This window comes from Brachyistius frenatus, unplaced genomic scaffold (genome assembly GCF_029030835.1).
Source record: "Brachyistius frenatus isolate BFR_SWC_R1_liver_20210118 unplaced genomic scaffold, ASM2903083v1 Contig_92, whole genome shotgun sequence".
Lineage (NCBI taxonomy): Eukaryota > Metazoa > Chordata > Actinopteri > Embiotocidae > Brachyistius > Brachyistius frenatus.
The window spans coordinates 77,501-95,000 of NW_027210691.1; the positions used below are offsets into that span (position 1 = coordinate 77,501).

Consider the following 17,500-nt stretch of genomic DNA (forward strand, 5'->3'; position numbering starts at 1 on the left):
TCCTCCTCCTCCTCTGCTCATCTTCTTCCTCCTTTTTCTCTTTACTTGTCTCTTTTTCATTACCCCCCTCCCTCCCTCCCCCTTCCTCCCTCATGTCTTTAAATGTCTGTGTTTTCTTCCCCATTTATTTGTGCCCCATTCAGCTCTACTCAGACAGAAAATCACAACTCAACCACAAGAACCCTTCACACAGTTTGTCCTACCAAAGACGACCGCCTCCCTCCCTCGCTCTCTCCCTCCCTCTCTCTCTCCCTCCCTCGCTCTCTCCCTCCCTCCCTCGCTCTCTCCCTCCCTCGCTCTCTCCCTCGCTCTCTCTCTCCCTCCCTCGCTCTCTCCCTCCCTCGCTCTCTCCCTCCCTCTCTCCCTCACACACCCAGCTGGCGAACGCACAAACACAACCAATAAACACACACATGATTGTATTCATGCTTCAAGCACGCTCGTGACGAGCCAAGGATAGCTTCAGTTGCTCTGGATTTTTCCTGGAATAGAATAGAATAGAATAGAATAGAACAGAACAGAACAGAACAGAATAGAATAGAATAGAATAGAATAGAATAGAATAGAATAGAATAGAATAGAATAGAATAGAATAGAATAGAATAGAACAGAACAGAACAGAACAGAACAGAATAGAACAGAACAGAACAGAACAGAACAGAACAGAATAGAATAGAACAGAATAGAATAGAATAGAATAGAATAGAACAGAACAGAACAGAATAGAATAGAATAGAATAGAACAGAACAGAACAGAACAGAACAGAACAGAATAGAATAGAATAGAATAGAATAGAATAGAACAGAACAGAACAGAATAGAATAGAATAGAATAGAATAGAATAGAATAGAACAGAACAGAACAGAACAGAATAGAATAGAATAGAATAGAATAGAATAGAATAGAATAGAATAGAACAGAACAGAACAGAACAGAATAGAACAGATAGTCAGACGGACCTGTTTGACGCGATCCGGGTTGACGGTGGTCTGCGGCTGCAGGATGCTGACCGGCTCTGTCTTCTGGGTGCTCTGAGGCATCTCCCTCACCTTCTCGGCGATGAAGTCATGGACGCCGTTCAGCGCCTCCACGGTCCCCTGGATCAGACACACCCGCTCTGTTGTCCCTGCACACACACAAACAAATACACACACACACACACACACACACACATACACACACACAAACAGGAGGTCAGTTTAAAGTGATGGCAAACAGCACTTGGAAGGAATAACGAGCAAATTCAAGGCAACAAGTTGGAACAAATAATACAAAACAACATGTTTTTATCTGCCGCTTGCGTACAAATATTTATAGTACTGCTTGTAATCTGTTTTATCATTAGCCGAGTTGTATTTCTGTTACTTTCCTGACTTTGTACGAGCATGTGTGGCAGCAGTACAACACAGATCAGCTCCAGTGCCAGAAATAAAACACTTCATCATTTAGTCAGATGATTTATTTCCATCAATGTCCCAAATCTCTTCCCCAAAAACACGTGACTATCTTGAGAAGTTTAAATGTTTCCACAGGTTGCTGGCGATGCACAGTAAGCAGGTAAAGGATCGACGTAGCGTCGCTCTGACAGTTTCTCCGTTCATCATTTTTATGTGCTGCTGAAATGAAAACAAAATCAACCGTAGCTCATACTGCTTTTCAAACAAAAATAACAAGTGTGAGATAAGAAAAAAAACAGAAGGAAACTGTAATGATCCCCGCTGGGAAATTACACTGCTGTGGCAGAAAATAGTAACAACACAGGGAGAGAGAGAAAACTCTGAATTATTAAGAAACGGAATCAAAGATTCAACTGGAGGAAATTAAATATATATGTAGTTGTGAGATGTAAGTGATATTTATAGCAGAAAAATCTTGTAATTACATACTACAGATTGTTTCAAGAGTGTTGAGGAGAAGCGATTCAAATCAAAATACTTTCATACATTTCTACAGAGTCGGTTTGAGTTGAAAGGTACATGTCGAAAAACGTGAATGATTATTGACCTCACGCGTAGAGCGAAGAAAACTTTAGGGTTTCGTATTTCCGCTGCGTCTTCTTCACCTGAACAATCGGAAACGTTCTGTTTACGAGTTTCTGGGATTGCGTCCAATCAGGAAATGAATCCCCTCGTCGCACAAAATGTAAAACATGCACCAACCGGTTCCAGACTTCTGCTTCAGTTTGGGCAGCACATGCGTGTCGGTATAAAAACTGTAACTTTAAGATTTATAACTGTTCCAAATAAACTGGATAAAGTCCATTATGCAAATGAAAAAAGCTGCAGAGGTCCAGAGGATTTACCGTCCAGCAGGACAAACTGGGATTTAACCTCACGACGGAGGGTGAAATGCAATCTGTCCGCATTCACTACTTCATGCGTGTAAATATTCTTAATGTGCCTCCGTACTGTTTCTTACAGCTCATGCACTTTGTGTTTCTCTTATTTTTCCAGGCAACATTTGAGCGGACATCACGAGTCTACGAGTCTGATTTATTTGGCAAAGCAGAAAAGGAGACATTTATAAACAGAGCGAATCTTCAGAATGACCCATTTTTTGCTGTTTGGTCGCTCTGAATGAAACGACACACACAGAGTGACTGTTGTAAATCCAGGTGTAATTTTTACCTGGAAAAAAAAAATCGAATAATATAAAACTTCTATTTAATAAGAAATGAAAAGCACATCTCCTCATTTAAAGCCAAAATGTTGACGTAACTGTGAGTTGTCCTGCAGTTAAAAGGCCGCTGGTGCAGATCAGTGTCTGCTTCATGACTTCATTCAGTATGAATATGTATATAAATAAATACACGTGTTGGATGCAGAGAGCAGAGATGCCGTTTCCAGACAGACAGACAGTCAGTCAGACAGTCAGACATGCAAAGAGGAGAATCTAGGCCAATGCAAAGCCTCTCAGTCCGGCTGCATCTTAACAACACACTGACACTAAATCTCTCACAGCTTTTATTGACTCTCTCCCTTTTCAACTTTCCTTCTCACTTCCTCTCACTCTCCCTCCCTTCCTCTTTCTTTCTTCCTTCCTTCCTCCCTGCCTGCCTCCCTCACATATTCCCTCCTCTTCCTCTCCCATCTCTCTCTCCCTCGATTCCAGTATTTAGTGGGATCTGCTCTTATCTCGGTCCAGCAGCGTGTCCCCCCCCCCCTCTTCTTCACCCCTCCTCCCCCCCGGCTCGGTTTGGCCCGGTTCGGCCCTCTGTGGCTGCACTGGGAGTGCAGAGATTGAGGGTTGAAACCGGTGGCTGAGAACTGACGGTATATTATAGTGTAAAAGGGCAGAAGGTTCAAGCAGCCCCAAAAAAACCAACGAAAAAACGAAAAATAACTTTTCAATGCTGCCAGGAATTTAATTTAAGAGCAGCTTTGTTCGACTTTAGAAGCAACACCGTTCAAAGCAGACTGAGGAGTCCTACTGAACACAGACATGTTACATTTATACAATTATAAAAGAGCAGAAACAGGAAAACGGTAACGTGTTTTCCAGTTTTATTCTGCGTTAATTAAAAATCTACACAAAGAAACCTACTTAAAGGCTGAAGATGTTTTTCCTCAGTTTTCAAAGACTAAAATGTGGATCGGAGGATTCCTCTCAGATGAAGAGCTGACTGTAACTCGGTGGACGGTTGTGACAACGGAAACTAAAAATAAAACAGTACATCAGGCATTTGCAGAACATGGCTACCTGGCCACGCTGCCGTAACGCCCGTAGGCATCACAGTGGTATTAATTCCCGTCCCTATTTTTACAGTCTGGTGACAGCAGTGACAAACGGTCTCCGTTGACAGCAGCTGATCGCCTCGGTTTGGTCGAGCGAGCGTGACGACAAGCGGCGGCACTTTTCGGATGGAGCCACATGCTAACTCTCCATTTGGTTGGTGAACATCTCTTCCTGCATTTTGTTAAGCAGTAGAGGGACACGACCAGTGGAGGGTGTGTGTGTGTGTGTGTGTGTGTGTGTGTGTGTGTGTGTGTGTGTGTGTGTGTGTGTGTGTGTGTGTGTGTGTGCGCTGATACTGAGGAAACTGGGCCTCGCCTCTCCCCGACAGCTGGTGCCCTCTGGGTAATCTGGACTCGTCCAATCAGAAGCAAGGATTAGCAGGCCATTGTCTTGGCATGAGTGTGTGAGTGTGGGTTTTGTCTAATGTGTAGCATGTGATTGTGTGTGTGTGTGTGTGTGTGTGTGTGTGTGTGTGTGTGTGTGTGTGTGTGTGTGTGTGTGTGTGTGTGTAATGGTTGCAGAAAAGGCCACTCTGTCACCAGAGATCATATTGAAGCTGCTGCACAGCTGTGCGACTGCAACAAAGACCTGCTTAATTTTAAATACAAAATATGTTTTGCCAAAGATCAGTGAATATGGATATCATGCAAAAGACAATTTTATTCAAGGTGCTTTTATTTATCACAAGTGCATAAATGGATGATTGAAGCTCTGAGCTACAGTTTCAAGACGTTGCTGCAGTAACAGCAGAATTATGAAGTAAAGTTTCTTATTTATCGGCCTTATTACCTTCGTTCGTTTCCATTTCTTTGCTTTAATTACAAAAACTACTTTTTTTTTCTTTTTTTTTAAGAGCAGGTGAATTTAGGTCTTTTTTGTTGTTGTTTTTGCCACTAGAAGGCATAAAATCCCCAAACTGACACGACTACCGTGTAAAGTTATTGAATTTCCACATCCTGAAGATATGGAGTAAGATCAGCTGGTGTTTGTGTAAAGTTTTTGTCTCTTTTTCTGCTAATTGCTGACCTCTCTTCACCTTCGATAACTTTGTCCGTCTGTAGGCGGTTTACAAGAACTAGTTTGAGATTGATGATTAGAAGGAACTAAAACCATGAGCTTGTCATTACAGGCAAACATCTTTTATGTATTTCACATCTGAGCCGTCTTCATCTAAAGAAATGGAGCTTTACACTGATTGTACAACCAGATTTTATCTCCCTGTAAAAGTTATTATCTCCAGCTGCCAGCAGACACTGTAGTTCACAGTTCAGGCCATCTAGTGATGAGGACAACTCCAAAAACACAAAAAGAGCTGCTGGTTATGTTCACGTTTGAAGGTTTTGTGACATATCCTAAAATAATATGCTCTTAAATTCACATTTTTCTTTCTGTCCTTTTGAGCTCCGCTGGCTCGGTACCGCTGCAGAAACATCACTGTGTGTGTGTCTGTGTGACTTTTGCATTTCCCCCCTTGTAAAAATGAACCTCATCATTTGGCATTTTAACAGTTGGAAGCCGTTTCCATACCCGACACGCTGCAGCTGCTGCAGCAGTATCTGTTCAGTGCTGTTAAAACTGCAGCGTTTACATTACACCGTTTAATAAGACATTTTGTGGACACGGTATAAAGCCGACAGAACGACGGTGAACTCCAGAACTTCGCTTTTCGTGCGTGTGGACACAGTCGACTCGCGCTTTCTGACTGCAGCAGGAATTTGTTTTCCAAATTCTGGGTACTTTCAGGTGATGTCAGCTGTGTTGTCAGATGGGATTGGTCAAGTGTGTTTACTTTGCAACAAGGATTACTGCAACAAACACAAAGCAGAAAACACCAACCAGACCCGCAGGAGCAGCAGCAGCAGCAACAACAACAACAACAACAACAACGGGCAGCCAATACCACTGAAATGTGCCGTCAGCTACGAACCATAACAGAGTTTATTCCAGTATTTTGGAGATTTTGAGATCATCTACGGGACTAAATAATAAAGAGAAAATATAACAAAAATGAAACAACATTACGAAAGGACAGAGCGGAGCAAACCAGAGGAAGAAAAGTCACAGACTGAAGTACAAAGAACTAAGACCCAAAGTTTCAGGTCAGAAGGTTGTTAAGTTCCTGAAATGAAAACACCTGCAACGGTGCCAGCAGAGGACGGATCATGAAACGTCCGTCACGGTGCCGTGAGGCAGATTCGTTAACTGACCGGTGACTGTTTGGTAAATTCAGTAACCAAGTACAAAAAAAAAAAAAACACACGCACACACAAGGTTCAATTACTGAAGCTTCTCCTTCTATCAGGGTGATGCTGATCGAAAACGAGAAGCAAGAGTCTGTGAAATTCATAACAGACGTGAACCTGGACTCGCTAATTCCACGGTGACCAAGTGACCCAACACCACTTTGTTCAACACCAGAACACTCATCATCATCATGATCCAGGCTGTGGACCCTGGCAGTTGTTTTTTATTGAAGTCTAACTAACATGACTCACTCCTTCCTCCTCCTCCTCCTCCTCCTCCTCCTCCTCCTCCTCCTCCTCCTCCTCCCTGATGACCAGAGAGGCATCGGAGTTCGCAGACAGAAAGCACAGAGCTGCTTCTCCTCTGATTTCTCACTCACAGCAACATATGCATGCTCAGTATGGCGACGCGTACTGATGCTGCTGGACCAACTCCAGGATAAACGATACCAGAACGTCCCTCGGCGCTGAAAACCGAACACCGAACACCGAGAGCCGCATGTTGACATGACAGACATCAAAGTGACTCCATCCTGCAGTGGGAGACAACACATCTGCCCTCCGCCACTCAGCATGAAAACTTCAGGGCAGAAGGAGATGCATCATGTTTGTTTTCCACAGAAATCTGCAGTTTTATGTTTCGCCTTTTTTGTTGCACTAAAATTCAGTGATGAACAACAGCAGAGTAACTGTGGTGCAAGTACTCCACAGTCCCAGTAAGGCGGAGGTGACAGCTCCCACCGACCGCTGCAGGATCTCCTCATTATAAAGATGCCTCTGTGTCTCTCGACCTGTTAATTGCAGCGCAGCGGTCGACCCACGGCCAGCAGCCGTGAGTCATTCTCTCCGGCCTCGTTCAGCCGGGGGCGGCGCGGCACGGCCGCTAAGGGCCACCGTAGCCGACAATAAAGGTACATTACACCGCCCTGAAAAGTGACTCTTGTTTCTTTAAAGGTCAAATGATGTCATACAGGTGGATTTTATACTTCAATAATGTCTTCTGTGGCTGCACACCTTTCATCTTATCTCAGCTAGTGTTTGGAGACTTCACATTTATAACAAGAAAGCCTGTGATTCTCTGTCTGATCCTATTTAGTTGCATTATGGGAAATGTAGAATCCCCCCATTTTAGACCATGACCTAAACTAGAGAGTAAAAGTCGGGATATTTTGGCGACTGAAGCTGTTTCTTTAAAAAAAAAAAAAAAAAAGTCTCTTACAAACCTCTGGACGTTGTAGAAGTGTATGAAGAAGCTTCTTGTAATACACGCAATGTCCACTAGTTTACTGTACATGTAAACTAAGCAGCAGCACATGGACGTTTTAACTAGTTGAATCTGTAACGAGTAAAAATACTGATAAGTAAAACATAATTCTGGCCTTTGCAGAGAAAAATTTAACTGGATTAAATCTCAGAGTGGGTAAAATGTCCTGATCCTGTGAATCAAAAGATAAATTAAGGCAGAGATTTGATTTAGGTTTAACATGCTGCAGCTTCAAACGATGCCTCTAAGGAATATTTTAAGTTAATAAAATTCAGGCTATAATGTAAAAAAAAAAAAAAAATACCCTCAACAAAGCCAGAGAGCTTCCATGACCTGAAAATGTTTTATTTCTTCTTGGTTTATTAATGTTGTTTTTCAGCTCAGGCAACCACTAAAGGCATAAACAGTCTGGTTTCAAGTTGGGCTGAAAACCAGCAGCTAGTGCAACGAATGTGCAAAACAAGTTGTCAAATATATTCTGGTAAATTCTTGCAAAGTGACCCATTTGTAGAAGAATCACAGATTTTCCCCTCAGAGTCCTCGAATGATCACAGAAGTTCCCTGTCTGGAGTAAGTTTTGAAACTTTGTTAAACGTTACCAGTTGAGAAATACCAGCAGAAAATAACAGCGAGTGGCGAGAAGAGACGAGATGTGACAGAAACGCCAGAGGTCTCGTGTTCACAGGTACATGATGTTCATCCCCTGCTATGCCAAAGACGTACAGCGTTTTCACTTTGCGGAGCCCCTCTGATGGAAAACACATCGGCGAGACGACCGATAGAAAGAGAGACAGAAGTTCACACGACTTCTGTCACATCTGAAAAACATCAAGCGCAGAGACGAGAGACGAGAGAGGCAGAGAAATGGACAGAAACTCAGAGGGGGAGCGGCAGATCAGCGCAGGCTCACGATAGCGACGTCAAAATGGAGTGACAACAGAGGGAGAGGGAGACAAACGGAGACGAGGACAGAGACGGACAGACCGGGATGCAGAGAGACAAACCTTCGTGAACCCTGTCACAACAAGGCGGCGTCAGAAAAACAGAGAGGACGAGAGACGAGGAGATTCTGCAAGATGTATACAGAAATATAGACAGGGGAACCTGAACATGTGATACGGGACAGACGGAGACGTCTGCATGGACATTAATCTGAAACTCTCAACATATTGGGTGCCACATTCACAAAATGTATAATTTACACAAACATTTTGAAGCCTAAAAAAAAAATCTAGTCTTTTTTTTTTTTAAATTTCTTCCTTCTGACTTATTTTGTGCTGTAAGACAGACCGAAGTGTCGGCGGAAACACGGAAAACATTGTGCAATGAAAATGACATCCAAGCAGAGGGACACAGACAAACAGCACGAGACAGAAAACCGTGACTCTCCATCTCTCAGTATAAAATAACCTCCGAGGCTCCATCGGAGCTGAGTGGAAGAAAAGTGAGACATGGCTGCTGGTTTAATGTAAGCTCATTAAACAGATCTCCTTAGGCTGTGGATAAGCTCAGGTTAACTGGCTACCTTTGATCAGATCAGTTGGATTAGCCGGCTGTTAGAGGTGAAGCTCAATAACTTGTTGTTCCAGACAGTTTAAAGAGTATATAAAGTGGCTTATAGCACCACAGTGTATGGAAAGACAGATAGAGGACGAACTGATTGATTAATTCGTTAATTAATCTGTTTGTGAGTAAAGTCAAACAGATGGTTATCCTGATTTCCCGATATTATGTGTTCACTTAATTATAGTTTCAAGTTTCCACAATGAGAGGAATATGTGAAGCTGAACACCTCACTTTCACTTATCTCTTAAAAATAAGTTCACTGGAGTTTAAAACGTTCCTCATCTCTAAAAACCTAAGAGCTGGCAGCTGACCTCTCGGTGACCTTCTGGATTCGATCCTTTATAATCAGCCGTCTGACATTACGAGTGAATATTTAACCAAGTCTCATTCAAATGCCATCACTTCAAACACAAGATTATTAATATTCTTTAGCAACCAATATTATGTGCTCCAAAATATATTATTACCAAGACGAAGCAATATCTGTCTGATATTAAAATCCAAACAAGGATTAATTTCACTCACTGACGAAGCAGCAGGAGTTTGATGTACTTCTCAGCCAAGTGAGCTTCATCAGCTATACTTTCCCGTCTCTTGAAATGACTTTGAGACCGCACTGGTTGAATCCAATTATAAATGAAATGATTTCCTTTGTTGTGCAGTAAAGCAACAGAGCACAATACTAAAGCTATTCTGAAAGATTTAAGGTCTGAAGAGATCATACAAATGCCTTAAAATCAATGTGCTAACGATTTATTGATGTAGTACCTCTAAAGTTATGGCCGAACCTCTGTCTGTGTCAGACCATAAAGAGCCCTATTCAACCTAAACTTTCTTCCTCAGCACAATAGTTCCCCGTAATGTGAAAAAAAAGTGCTGACAATGACCAGCAGAGCTCTGTCACCCGGAGACGGACGGATTCATTGACCGACATCTTAATAAGCCAACGGATACGAGCGCACAGACCCCGTCTAACGAAAGCAGAGCCGAGTGGCCACGAAGGGCGAAGGGAAGGAAAATAGAGAAAGAAAAGAGACACAGACTAAAGTCTATTCTGGTCATCCTTATTGATTAAAGTTAAACATGCTGAAAAGCCCGATACGGTGATCAACTGATGTTGCGTAACTGCTGCTGCTGCAAAGTTTTGGTGAGTAACAATAAACCGGCAGAGGACTCGGTCTTCACCTCTTGACTGATCCGTTACCTCGGCAACTAACACACTCACCCCTCCGACCACGCACACGCACACGCACGCGCGCACACACACACACACACACACACACACACACACACACACACACACACACACACACACAATCGTGCCTTTACGCCAAACACACACTCTTTCATGCAGCTGGGCAGCTGTTGGTGATGTCATGAGTTGTTATTCCAAAAGGAGAGAGGGGCTGTGTGTGTGTGTGTGTGTGTGTGTGTGTGTGTGTGTGTGTGTGTGTGTGTGTGTGTGTGTGTGTGTGTGTGTGTGTGTGTGAGAGAGAGAGAGAGAGAGAGAGAGAGAGAGAGAGAGAGAGAGAGAGAGAGAGAGAGCTAGGATGACTGCATGTGCTGATGTAATCAGGAGCAGTAAGGAAACTTGGACCTGTTCTGTGCTGCAGTCGACCAAGTCTTCATTAAAGAGAGAACAGGACAGAAAGAGGAGAAGAAGACGGGAGGGAAGAAAAATGGAAGGAAGGATGAAATTATAGAGGGAAGGAAAGAAAGAAAGGAAGGAAGGAAGGAAGAATGGAAGGAGAGAGCAGGAACAAAAAAGGAAAAGAGAAGATCTAAGAAACTGTCAAAACAAGAGGAGGAAGAAAAGCTTGAAGGGGAAAGAAATCTAGAGAAAGCAAAGGAGAAAAACAAAACAAAGGAAAACAAACAAGCAAGATAAGTAAAGAAGACAAAAATTTAGAGCTCGGTCCAACACTGCAGCTTATGTGGATGAAAATGTGATGGTTGCTTTGTAACAGGCTGCAACACACACCCTCCCACTGGCCTCCACAGCCTTTACAGCACACAAAATCACGGTCAATTAGGAAAAACGTATTAAATCCTTGAGTTACTGAACACAGCTGGCCTGGGGGGGTCACTGTACTGATCTTTACTGACTTTAAAAACAAGAAAAACAAAAGGTATCCTGGTGTCTCGGCACACTCTCAAAATTAAAAGCTTCTGTATGTTTCCTGAAGTTTGCTGCGTCTATTTTATGCAAATAAAAACCCTTTTGAAAAGTTTTTATCAGCCGTGCTCACGTCGCTCCACCTGAAAGGTTTTCACAACGAGACATTTCTACGAAGAGTCCAGAAGGTATTTGTGGTGCTTATGTATAATGTGTCACATTAACCTTCCATAAAAGACCAGTACACTAAAAACCCCATAATATATCACACAATTATGTAAAGGCTCTTGGTTTTATACAAAACTAATCAAGATTATAGCACTTAGTATTTATTCAGAGTTCAGTTTTAAATGTAAACGTCTTCTTTTCCTGGTTGTGTTCAACATTCATGTCATTTGTTATTTTTTTAACCCCTTTTTAAAGCAGCACCAGGAACAGTAAAAAAATGGTTTCCTGTCCGCCGCCCTCCCTCGTTTTGCTCACTCATTCTCCCCCATCTCCTTCCTCCCCCTCCCCCCTTCACCCCCCTCCCCCCATCCCCTCGCCTCCTTTATCTGTCTGGAGGTCCGGCAGTGACAGAGCACTCGGGGAGAAGAATAAGGCAACTCTCTCTAAAGAATAACAAAAGAAGCTGGAAGAAAAGGCAGGAATTCCTCCGGTCTGATGTAACACTTTTCACTTGGAGAGACCTGCTGCTCTCCGTCCAATCTCCTCCTCCAAGTCCTCCCCTCCTCCTCCAAGTCCTCCCCTCCTCCTCCAATCCACAAAGCTGGTTATCTGCATGCTTCACAAACATCCACTTCTTTTGTCCACATTTTGGAGCAATCTGGAAATGATTTGCGATTTAGAAGGCCAGAGTTCAGTTCCAATAGATCTTGAACATTTTGAAAGGGTCAGTAAAAGAAATGGTCAAGCTGTCGCTGCGTGTTAAAAAGTCCTTTCACGGTAAAAACTTGTCAGAGATGCGAACAGGAGCAGCTAACTACAGCAGGGATGTGAACTTTGCGACCTTTCTCTTTACAGGAAAAGCTGTTAGTTCTCCACGTACTCGCAGCTCTCACCAAATAAAGATGTCATTTTCAATTTAATTTCATGTTTAGTTTGATTAAAGATCTAAGAAGCTCTAAATTCTTCATATTGCATGAAATTGCTCATGCATTATTTGTATGTGCATGTGTTGAAAAGTGTCAAATCTCTGCAGGGTGCATCGTACTTTCTAACAACGTTTTCAGAGCTGGAGAAAGTTCAGACAGCTGAGTCCCCCCCCCACCCCCCACCCTTACCCCCTCCCTAGCTGATCTTAAAATAAAATATATATATTTTGTGCACTGAAGGATTCTTCTTGCATTTGGTTAAATAAATAAATAAAAAACATTTTCCCCTGACAAAAACAAAAAAAAACTTTTTCTCAAAGTTTGTCTTTCTCATCCAGCCTCTGTTCAGCTCTCCTCCCCTGTTTCCCATCACCCTCTCCCTCCTCCCTCCCTCCTCCCTCCCCCTCCTCTTGTATTCCTTTCTTTGGCAGCAGGGTCGATGTTGCCCTAGTGACCCGGCCCATGCCGAGCAAACAGCTGAAAAGATGCCATGACTGCCTCCCCTCTCCTAATTTTCCTCTTATTCCGTTTTCCTCCCTTCAGCCTCCTTTCTGATAATCTCCTCTTCCTTTTATTTCTACCTTTCCCACTTCCACTCCTCCTCCACCTCCTCCTCCTCTCTGTCTCTCCAATGCTCTGTTGTACCTGCTGTCACATTCATCTGAAGGCAGCCAGCCTGAACCTCAGCAACAAGACAAACAGAGAAGAAAACAGGGCTTTCAGGGCGGAGGGGTGGAGTCTCTGCTCATGCACAGATGGGTATGGTGGGGAAGAGGGGGGTAACAAACATAAACATGTATATAAACAACAACAAATGGCTGCCCATACAGGTAGCAAATACATTTTTATTAAAGTAGGCTGAGTCCATCATCTTCCAGAACGAGTTATTCAGTTCAAATATTACAAGTAAAAAGCTCACCACAAGCTTGAGACCCATTTCTATTTTCATTAACATGTTGTTTGAATAACTAATTTGTCATTGCGTGGGAAAATTGCTAAGCCAGGTTGTTTTACTACATCTGTTCTGCTCTTAAAAAAATATTTTTTGTGGCAGACATAATGGAGAAAGCTGCTTCTTAAAGATGTGTGATTGTGGAGGAGCAGTAGTCTTCAGGCTGATAGCTGAGAGGATGAATAAAAGACCGAGGCACGACATTACTGACCAGCTGATGAAGACCCAATATTAACAGGAAGTGGAACTGCTTTGTTGTGCAGGTGTACAGTGCAGAGTGCACATGGGGCGGAGTTAGTAGAAGACACACCGATCACAGCGTTAACACGGTCTCATCTCCACGAGGTGAACTTATGTTCAAACAGGAGAAACAAACGGTCACAAACAACACAGTTCACACAGGAAATGACCTCAGGGATGGGAACAGCTCCAATAATGTGTTCCACTGGGTCTTCCCCACGGATCACACACACACACACACACACACACACACACACACACACACACACACACACACACACACACACACACACACACACACACACACACACACACACACAGTCAGCTCAGCTCAGCTATCCGGCTCTCTAGAAAGTCAAGCACACCTCACCATTTAACCACAGACAACTATATATACACACCTAATCACTCACATACTCATCTGTCGTACACACACACACACACACACACACACACACACACACACACACACACACACACACACACACACACACACACACACACACACACACACACACACACACACACACACACAGCTCATTTGTGTCCTCGGAGGGCCAGCGAGGTAACTGGACCTCGTGTGAATTCTTGGTCGACCCAAACGACTTCAGCACAGTTCTGATTTTACTCTCTCTCTCTCTCTCTCTCTCTCTCTCTCTCTCTCTCTCTCTCTCTCTCACTCACACACACACACACACACACACACACACACACACACACACACACACACTTGGAGATGGTCACTAAATAATGAAGTGACAAGTGGAGAGAGAGAGTGAGACAGAGAATTTCTCCCTTTCCTGTCTGTCTTTTTGACCCGAGGCCTTTCTGTCCTTCTGTCTCTCTGCATTTCTTTTTACTCTTCCTCTTGTCTGTCTCTTTTCCTTTCTTTCCTGAGCCACTCGTCTTTCTTTGTCTGCTTGCATTATTCTCTTTTTTCTTCTACAGGGACCAAATCAAGAGCTAAAATCCTTCTTTCTTTTTTTTTTTTTTTTTTTTTAGCACAGTGCTGTTTGTAATTCCTCTGATTGAGAAAATGAAACTCATTAGACCAATAATGGACGTGGAAGCTTGAGACGCTTCAGACAAGACAAGAAAACAAACACAGATTCACAAAGTGAATGAGGTCTTGAGGACGGGGATTTCTGATAAGGACAATGGACTCAAGCATTTTAGTCTTAAAACATTTGTAGCCTCAGACTGAGTGCACGTCTTCCTCAAAGGCACCGATTCATGTCAGTACGAGAGGATAAGAAGTGTGTTTGCATACAGGCAGGATGAGGCCGCCGCTCACCAGATAACACACTGACCTTGTGCACACAGCTGAGCGTGTGTGTGTGTGTGTGTGTGTGTGTTTGCCTTTTGGGCCATCTCACACACACAAACACACGGTAACACACATGCTCACACACAAATACACACTCCATCTCTTATGCTCTGTCTTCTACTCGTTGGGTGTTATCTCCACTGTTGGTGTCTGGTGTCGCACAACTGCCTTGATGGAGCCACACCTGTCTTCCTGCATAAAACACACACACACACACACACACACACACACACACACACACACACACACACACACACACACACACACACACACACACACACACACACACACACACACACACACACACACACATGCGCACACGCTCCCTTAAAGTTATCTAAAAAGTCCCCTCCAGGCTCTGCTCTAATGTGTGTGTGTGTGTGTGTGTGTGTGTGTGTGTGTGTGTGTGTGTGTGTGTGTGTGTGTGTGTGTGTGTGTGTGTGTGTGTGTGTGTGTGTGTGTGTGTGTGAGATGTGGACAGTGTCAGCTGGCCTAAGCCTCCTCGTCTCCACCCTCTCATAGTCTCAAATCCTCCCAAATCCATCCCCGCTCCCCATTTGACTACAACTGCCCTGTTACCCCGTCAGCTGCCCAAACTCTGCTGTCATTCTCTCTCACACACACACACACACACACACACACACACACACACACACACACACACACACACACACACACACACACACACACACACACTCTCTCTCTCTGCATCATATCTCTGTCCCTCAGAGACCATTTTCTCTCTCACACCTAGAGGATCATTTACAGATTCAGCTGCAGATCCTACAAACATTTCTCAGCGTCAGAAGTAAAAAGTTCATGCAGCGTCCTTCGTGCATCATAAACTAAATTTTAACAGTATTTTGAGCGAGTGCCTTTAAAAAAAATGTACCGCCATTAAAATCATAAAAACAGCATTGGGCTTTTAAAGTGCCGGAGTGTGCCCACAATCCCTCCATATATATATACACACATATATATACACACGCATATATATACATATACATATCTGATGTCTACCATTTTATTTGAGCGTCCAAATCCCAGGAGTGTAACTTCATCCACTACAGAGCCGTCACAACAATCTGGCAATTTACAGACAAAAAACAACTGTCCCACTGCAAAAATATCACGATGCAATAACACAGTCTATTCTAAAATATACGGATATATTAATACATGTCTTGAAAAGTATATTTTCTGCATTTTGTAAACTAAGAAAATACTCTCACTGTCTCTGTTATTCTCGCCACCACTCAATCCAGATTCCTTTTACTTCCTCGCTTTTCCCTTCACTCTCTCAGCTGAACACTTCCTTTGTCTTCTGACTCATGTTACTCGGAAATGCTTAGACACACACACACACACACACACACACACACACACACACACACACACACACACACACACACACACACACACACACACACACACACACACACACACACACACACACTCAGAGACACAGTAGAAATGTGTTGGTGTGTCTGTGCAGTCCAGCTGAGTTGCATTATGAGAATTCCCGTCTCACTTTATCAGCGTTTTCACAACTTCACAGAGCGCCAGGTGTTTGAACTCGAGCCTCCATACAATCCTTTCTCTCCTTAGCGCCGAACACCCGTGTAATGACATCACGTGTGTCACGCATGGAGCCTGCACTTAGTGCTCTGGTCTGCAAACTGAGTTTTACTGGACCACATAATAACGGAAATAAAGTTCATAGTCTGGCTGCTCCTGAAGGAAGCGACAGATAAGTAGCCCTAATTTCATCTCAATCATCTTAAACACTGTGATGTCGATTTAGTGTTTAAGGCTCGTTCTGTCAATTTTCTGCTCTTTCGCAACTATTAGTAACGTCAACAAACCTTTTACAGCTTACAGCCTTAGAAGTGATGAAAACGTGAGAGAATGTCTCGCCTCGCATAATCAGATGTGTGTTGATATAAAGGATCCTCTCGTCAGGTGAGACAATGTCAGACCTTCAACCAATGTATGAACCATTCGAGTGCATAGAAACAGTTTTTGTTTTTCCTTTTTTTTCTAGTCCAAAGTGCACGGATTAAAATAAGTTGCGTGACATTTTCGTCCTCTTGAATATGAGGAAACGGATGAAAGAAAAGACAGGAAGTGCACAATGTAGGAATGGCAGGAAGCTAATTCTAAAAAAAAAAAAAAAAATAAAAAAAAAACACGTGCATGTTTGTGATTGGCTGCAGCGATGATGAATTCTACGGGGAACCAAAGAAAGCCGTTTCATAGCTCGTTGATCAGGGTCGGACCATACGACACACACACACACACACACACACACACACACACACACACACACACACACACACACACACACACACACACACACACACACACACACACGGAACATTTACTCAACAAAGCTTGTCAACCATGGAGACCAGCATGCCTGGTCTTCTACATCATCATCATCATCGTCGTCATACACAATCTGGTCCCCATTTGTTACAGCTGTGACTGCAGGGTGTGTGTGTGTATGCTTCTGAGCATGTCTTTGTGCGCCTGCGATCATGTTGGCCCCCGTGTGTGTGTGTGTGTGTGTGTGTGTGTGTGTGTGTGTGTGTGTGTGTGTGTGTGTGTGTGTGTGTGTGTGTGTGTGTGTGTGTGTGTGTGTGTGTGTGTGTGTGTGTGTGTGAGCTGGAACTTGGCTCTACACTGACGACACGTAGCCTGAGAAAGTGAAAGCCTCGCACACCCAAAACATCCTCAATTAAACTTGAACTCTGGGTTTCGGGCTCGCTGCTTCATCCACCCGCTGGTGAAACCACCTGAGAAGTTATACTCCAACACACGCTTCTCTTCCAACACGACATGTAACACACACACACTGGAAAAACAAATAAAACTCTCTGGCTAAAGAGGAGGACTTGGACTGTAACTCCAAACCAACTTTTACACGGTGAGAAGTTTGATCAACAAACTGAGCAGGAGT

At 43.4% G+C, this 17,500-nt stretch overlaps 1 protein-coding gene across 2 annotated transcripts in view; it reads right to left on the reverse strand.

Moving 5' to 3' along the window:
• The window catches only part of nova2 (NOVA alternative splicing regulator 2), a 77,571-nt gene that overhangs the window by 25,722 nt on the left and 34,349 nt on the right, over positions 1-17,500 (reverse strand). For both annotated transcript variants that reach the window (XM_069710522.1, XM_069710523.1), the window contains one exon: positions 961-1,127. In XM_069710522.1, coding sequence (XP_069566623.1) covers positions 961-1,127 — 167 coding nt within the window. The remainder of the gene's footprint in view (positions 1-960; positions 1,128-17,500) is intronic.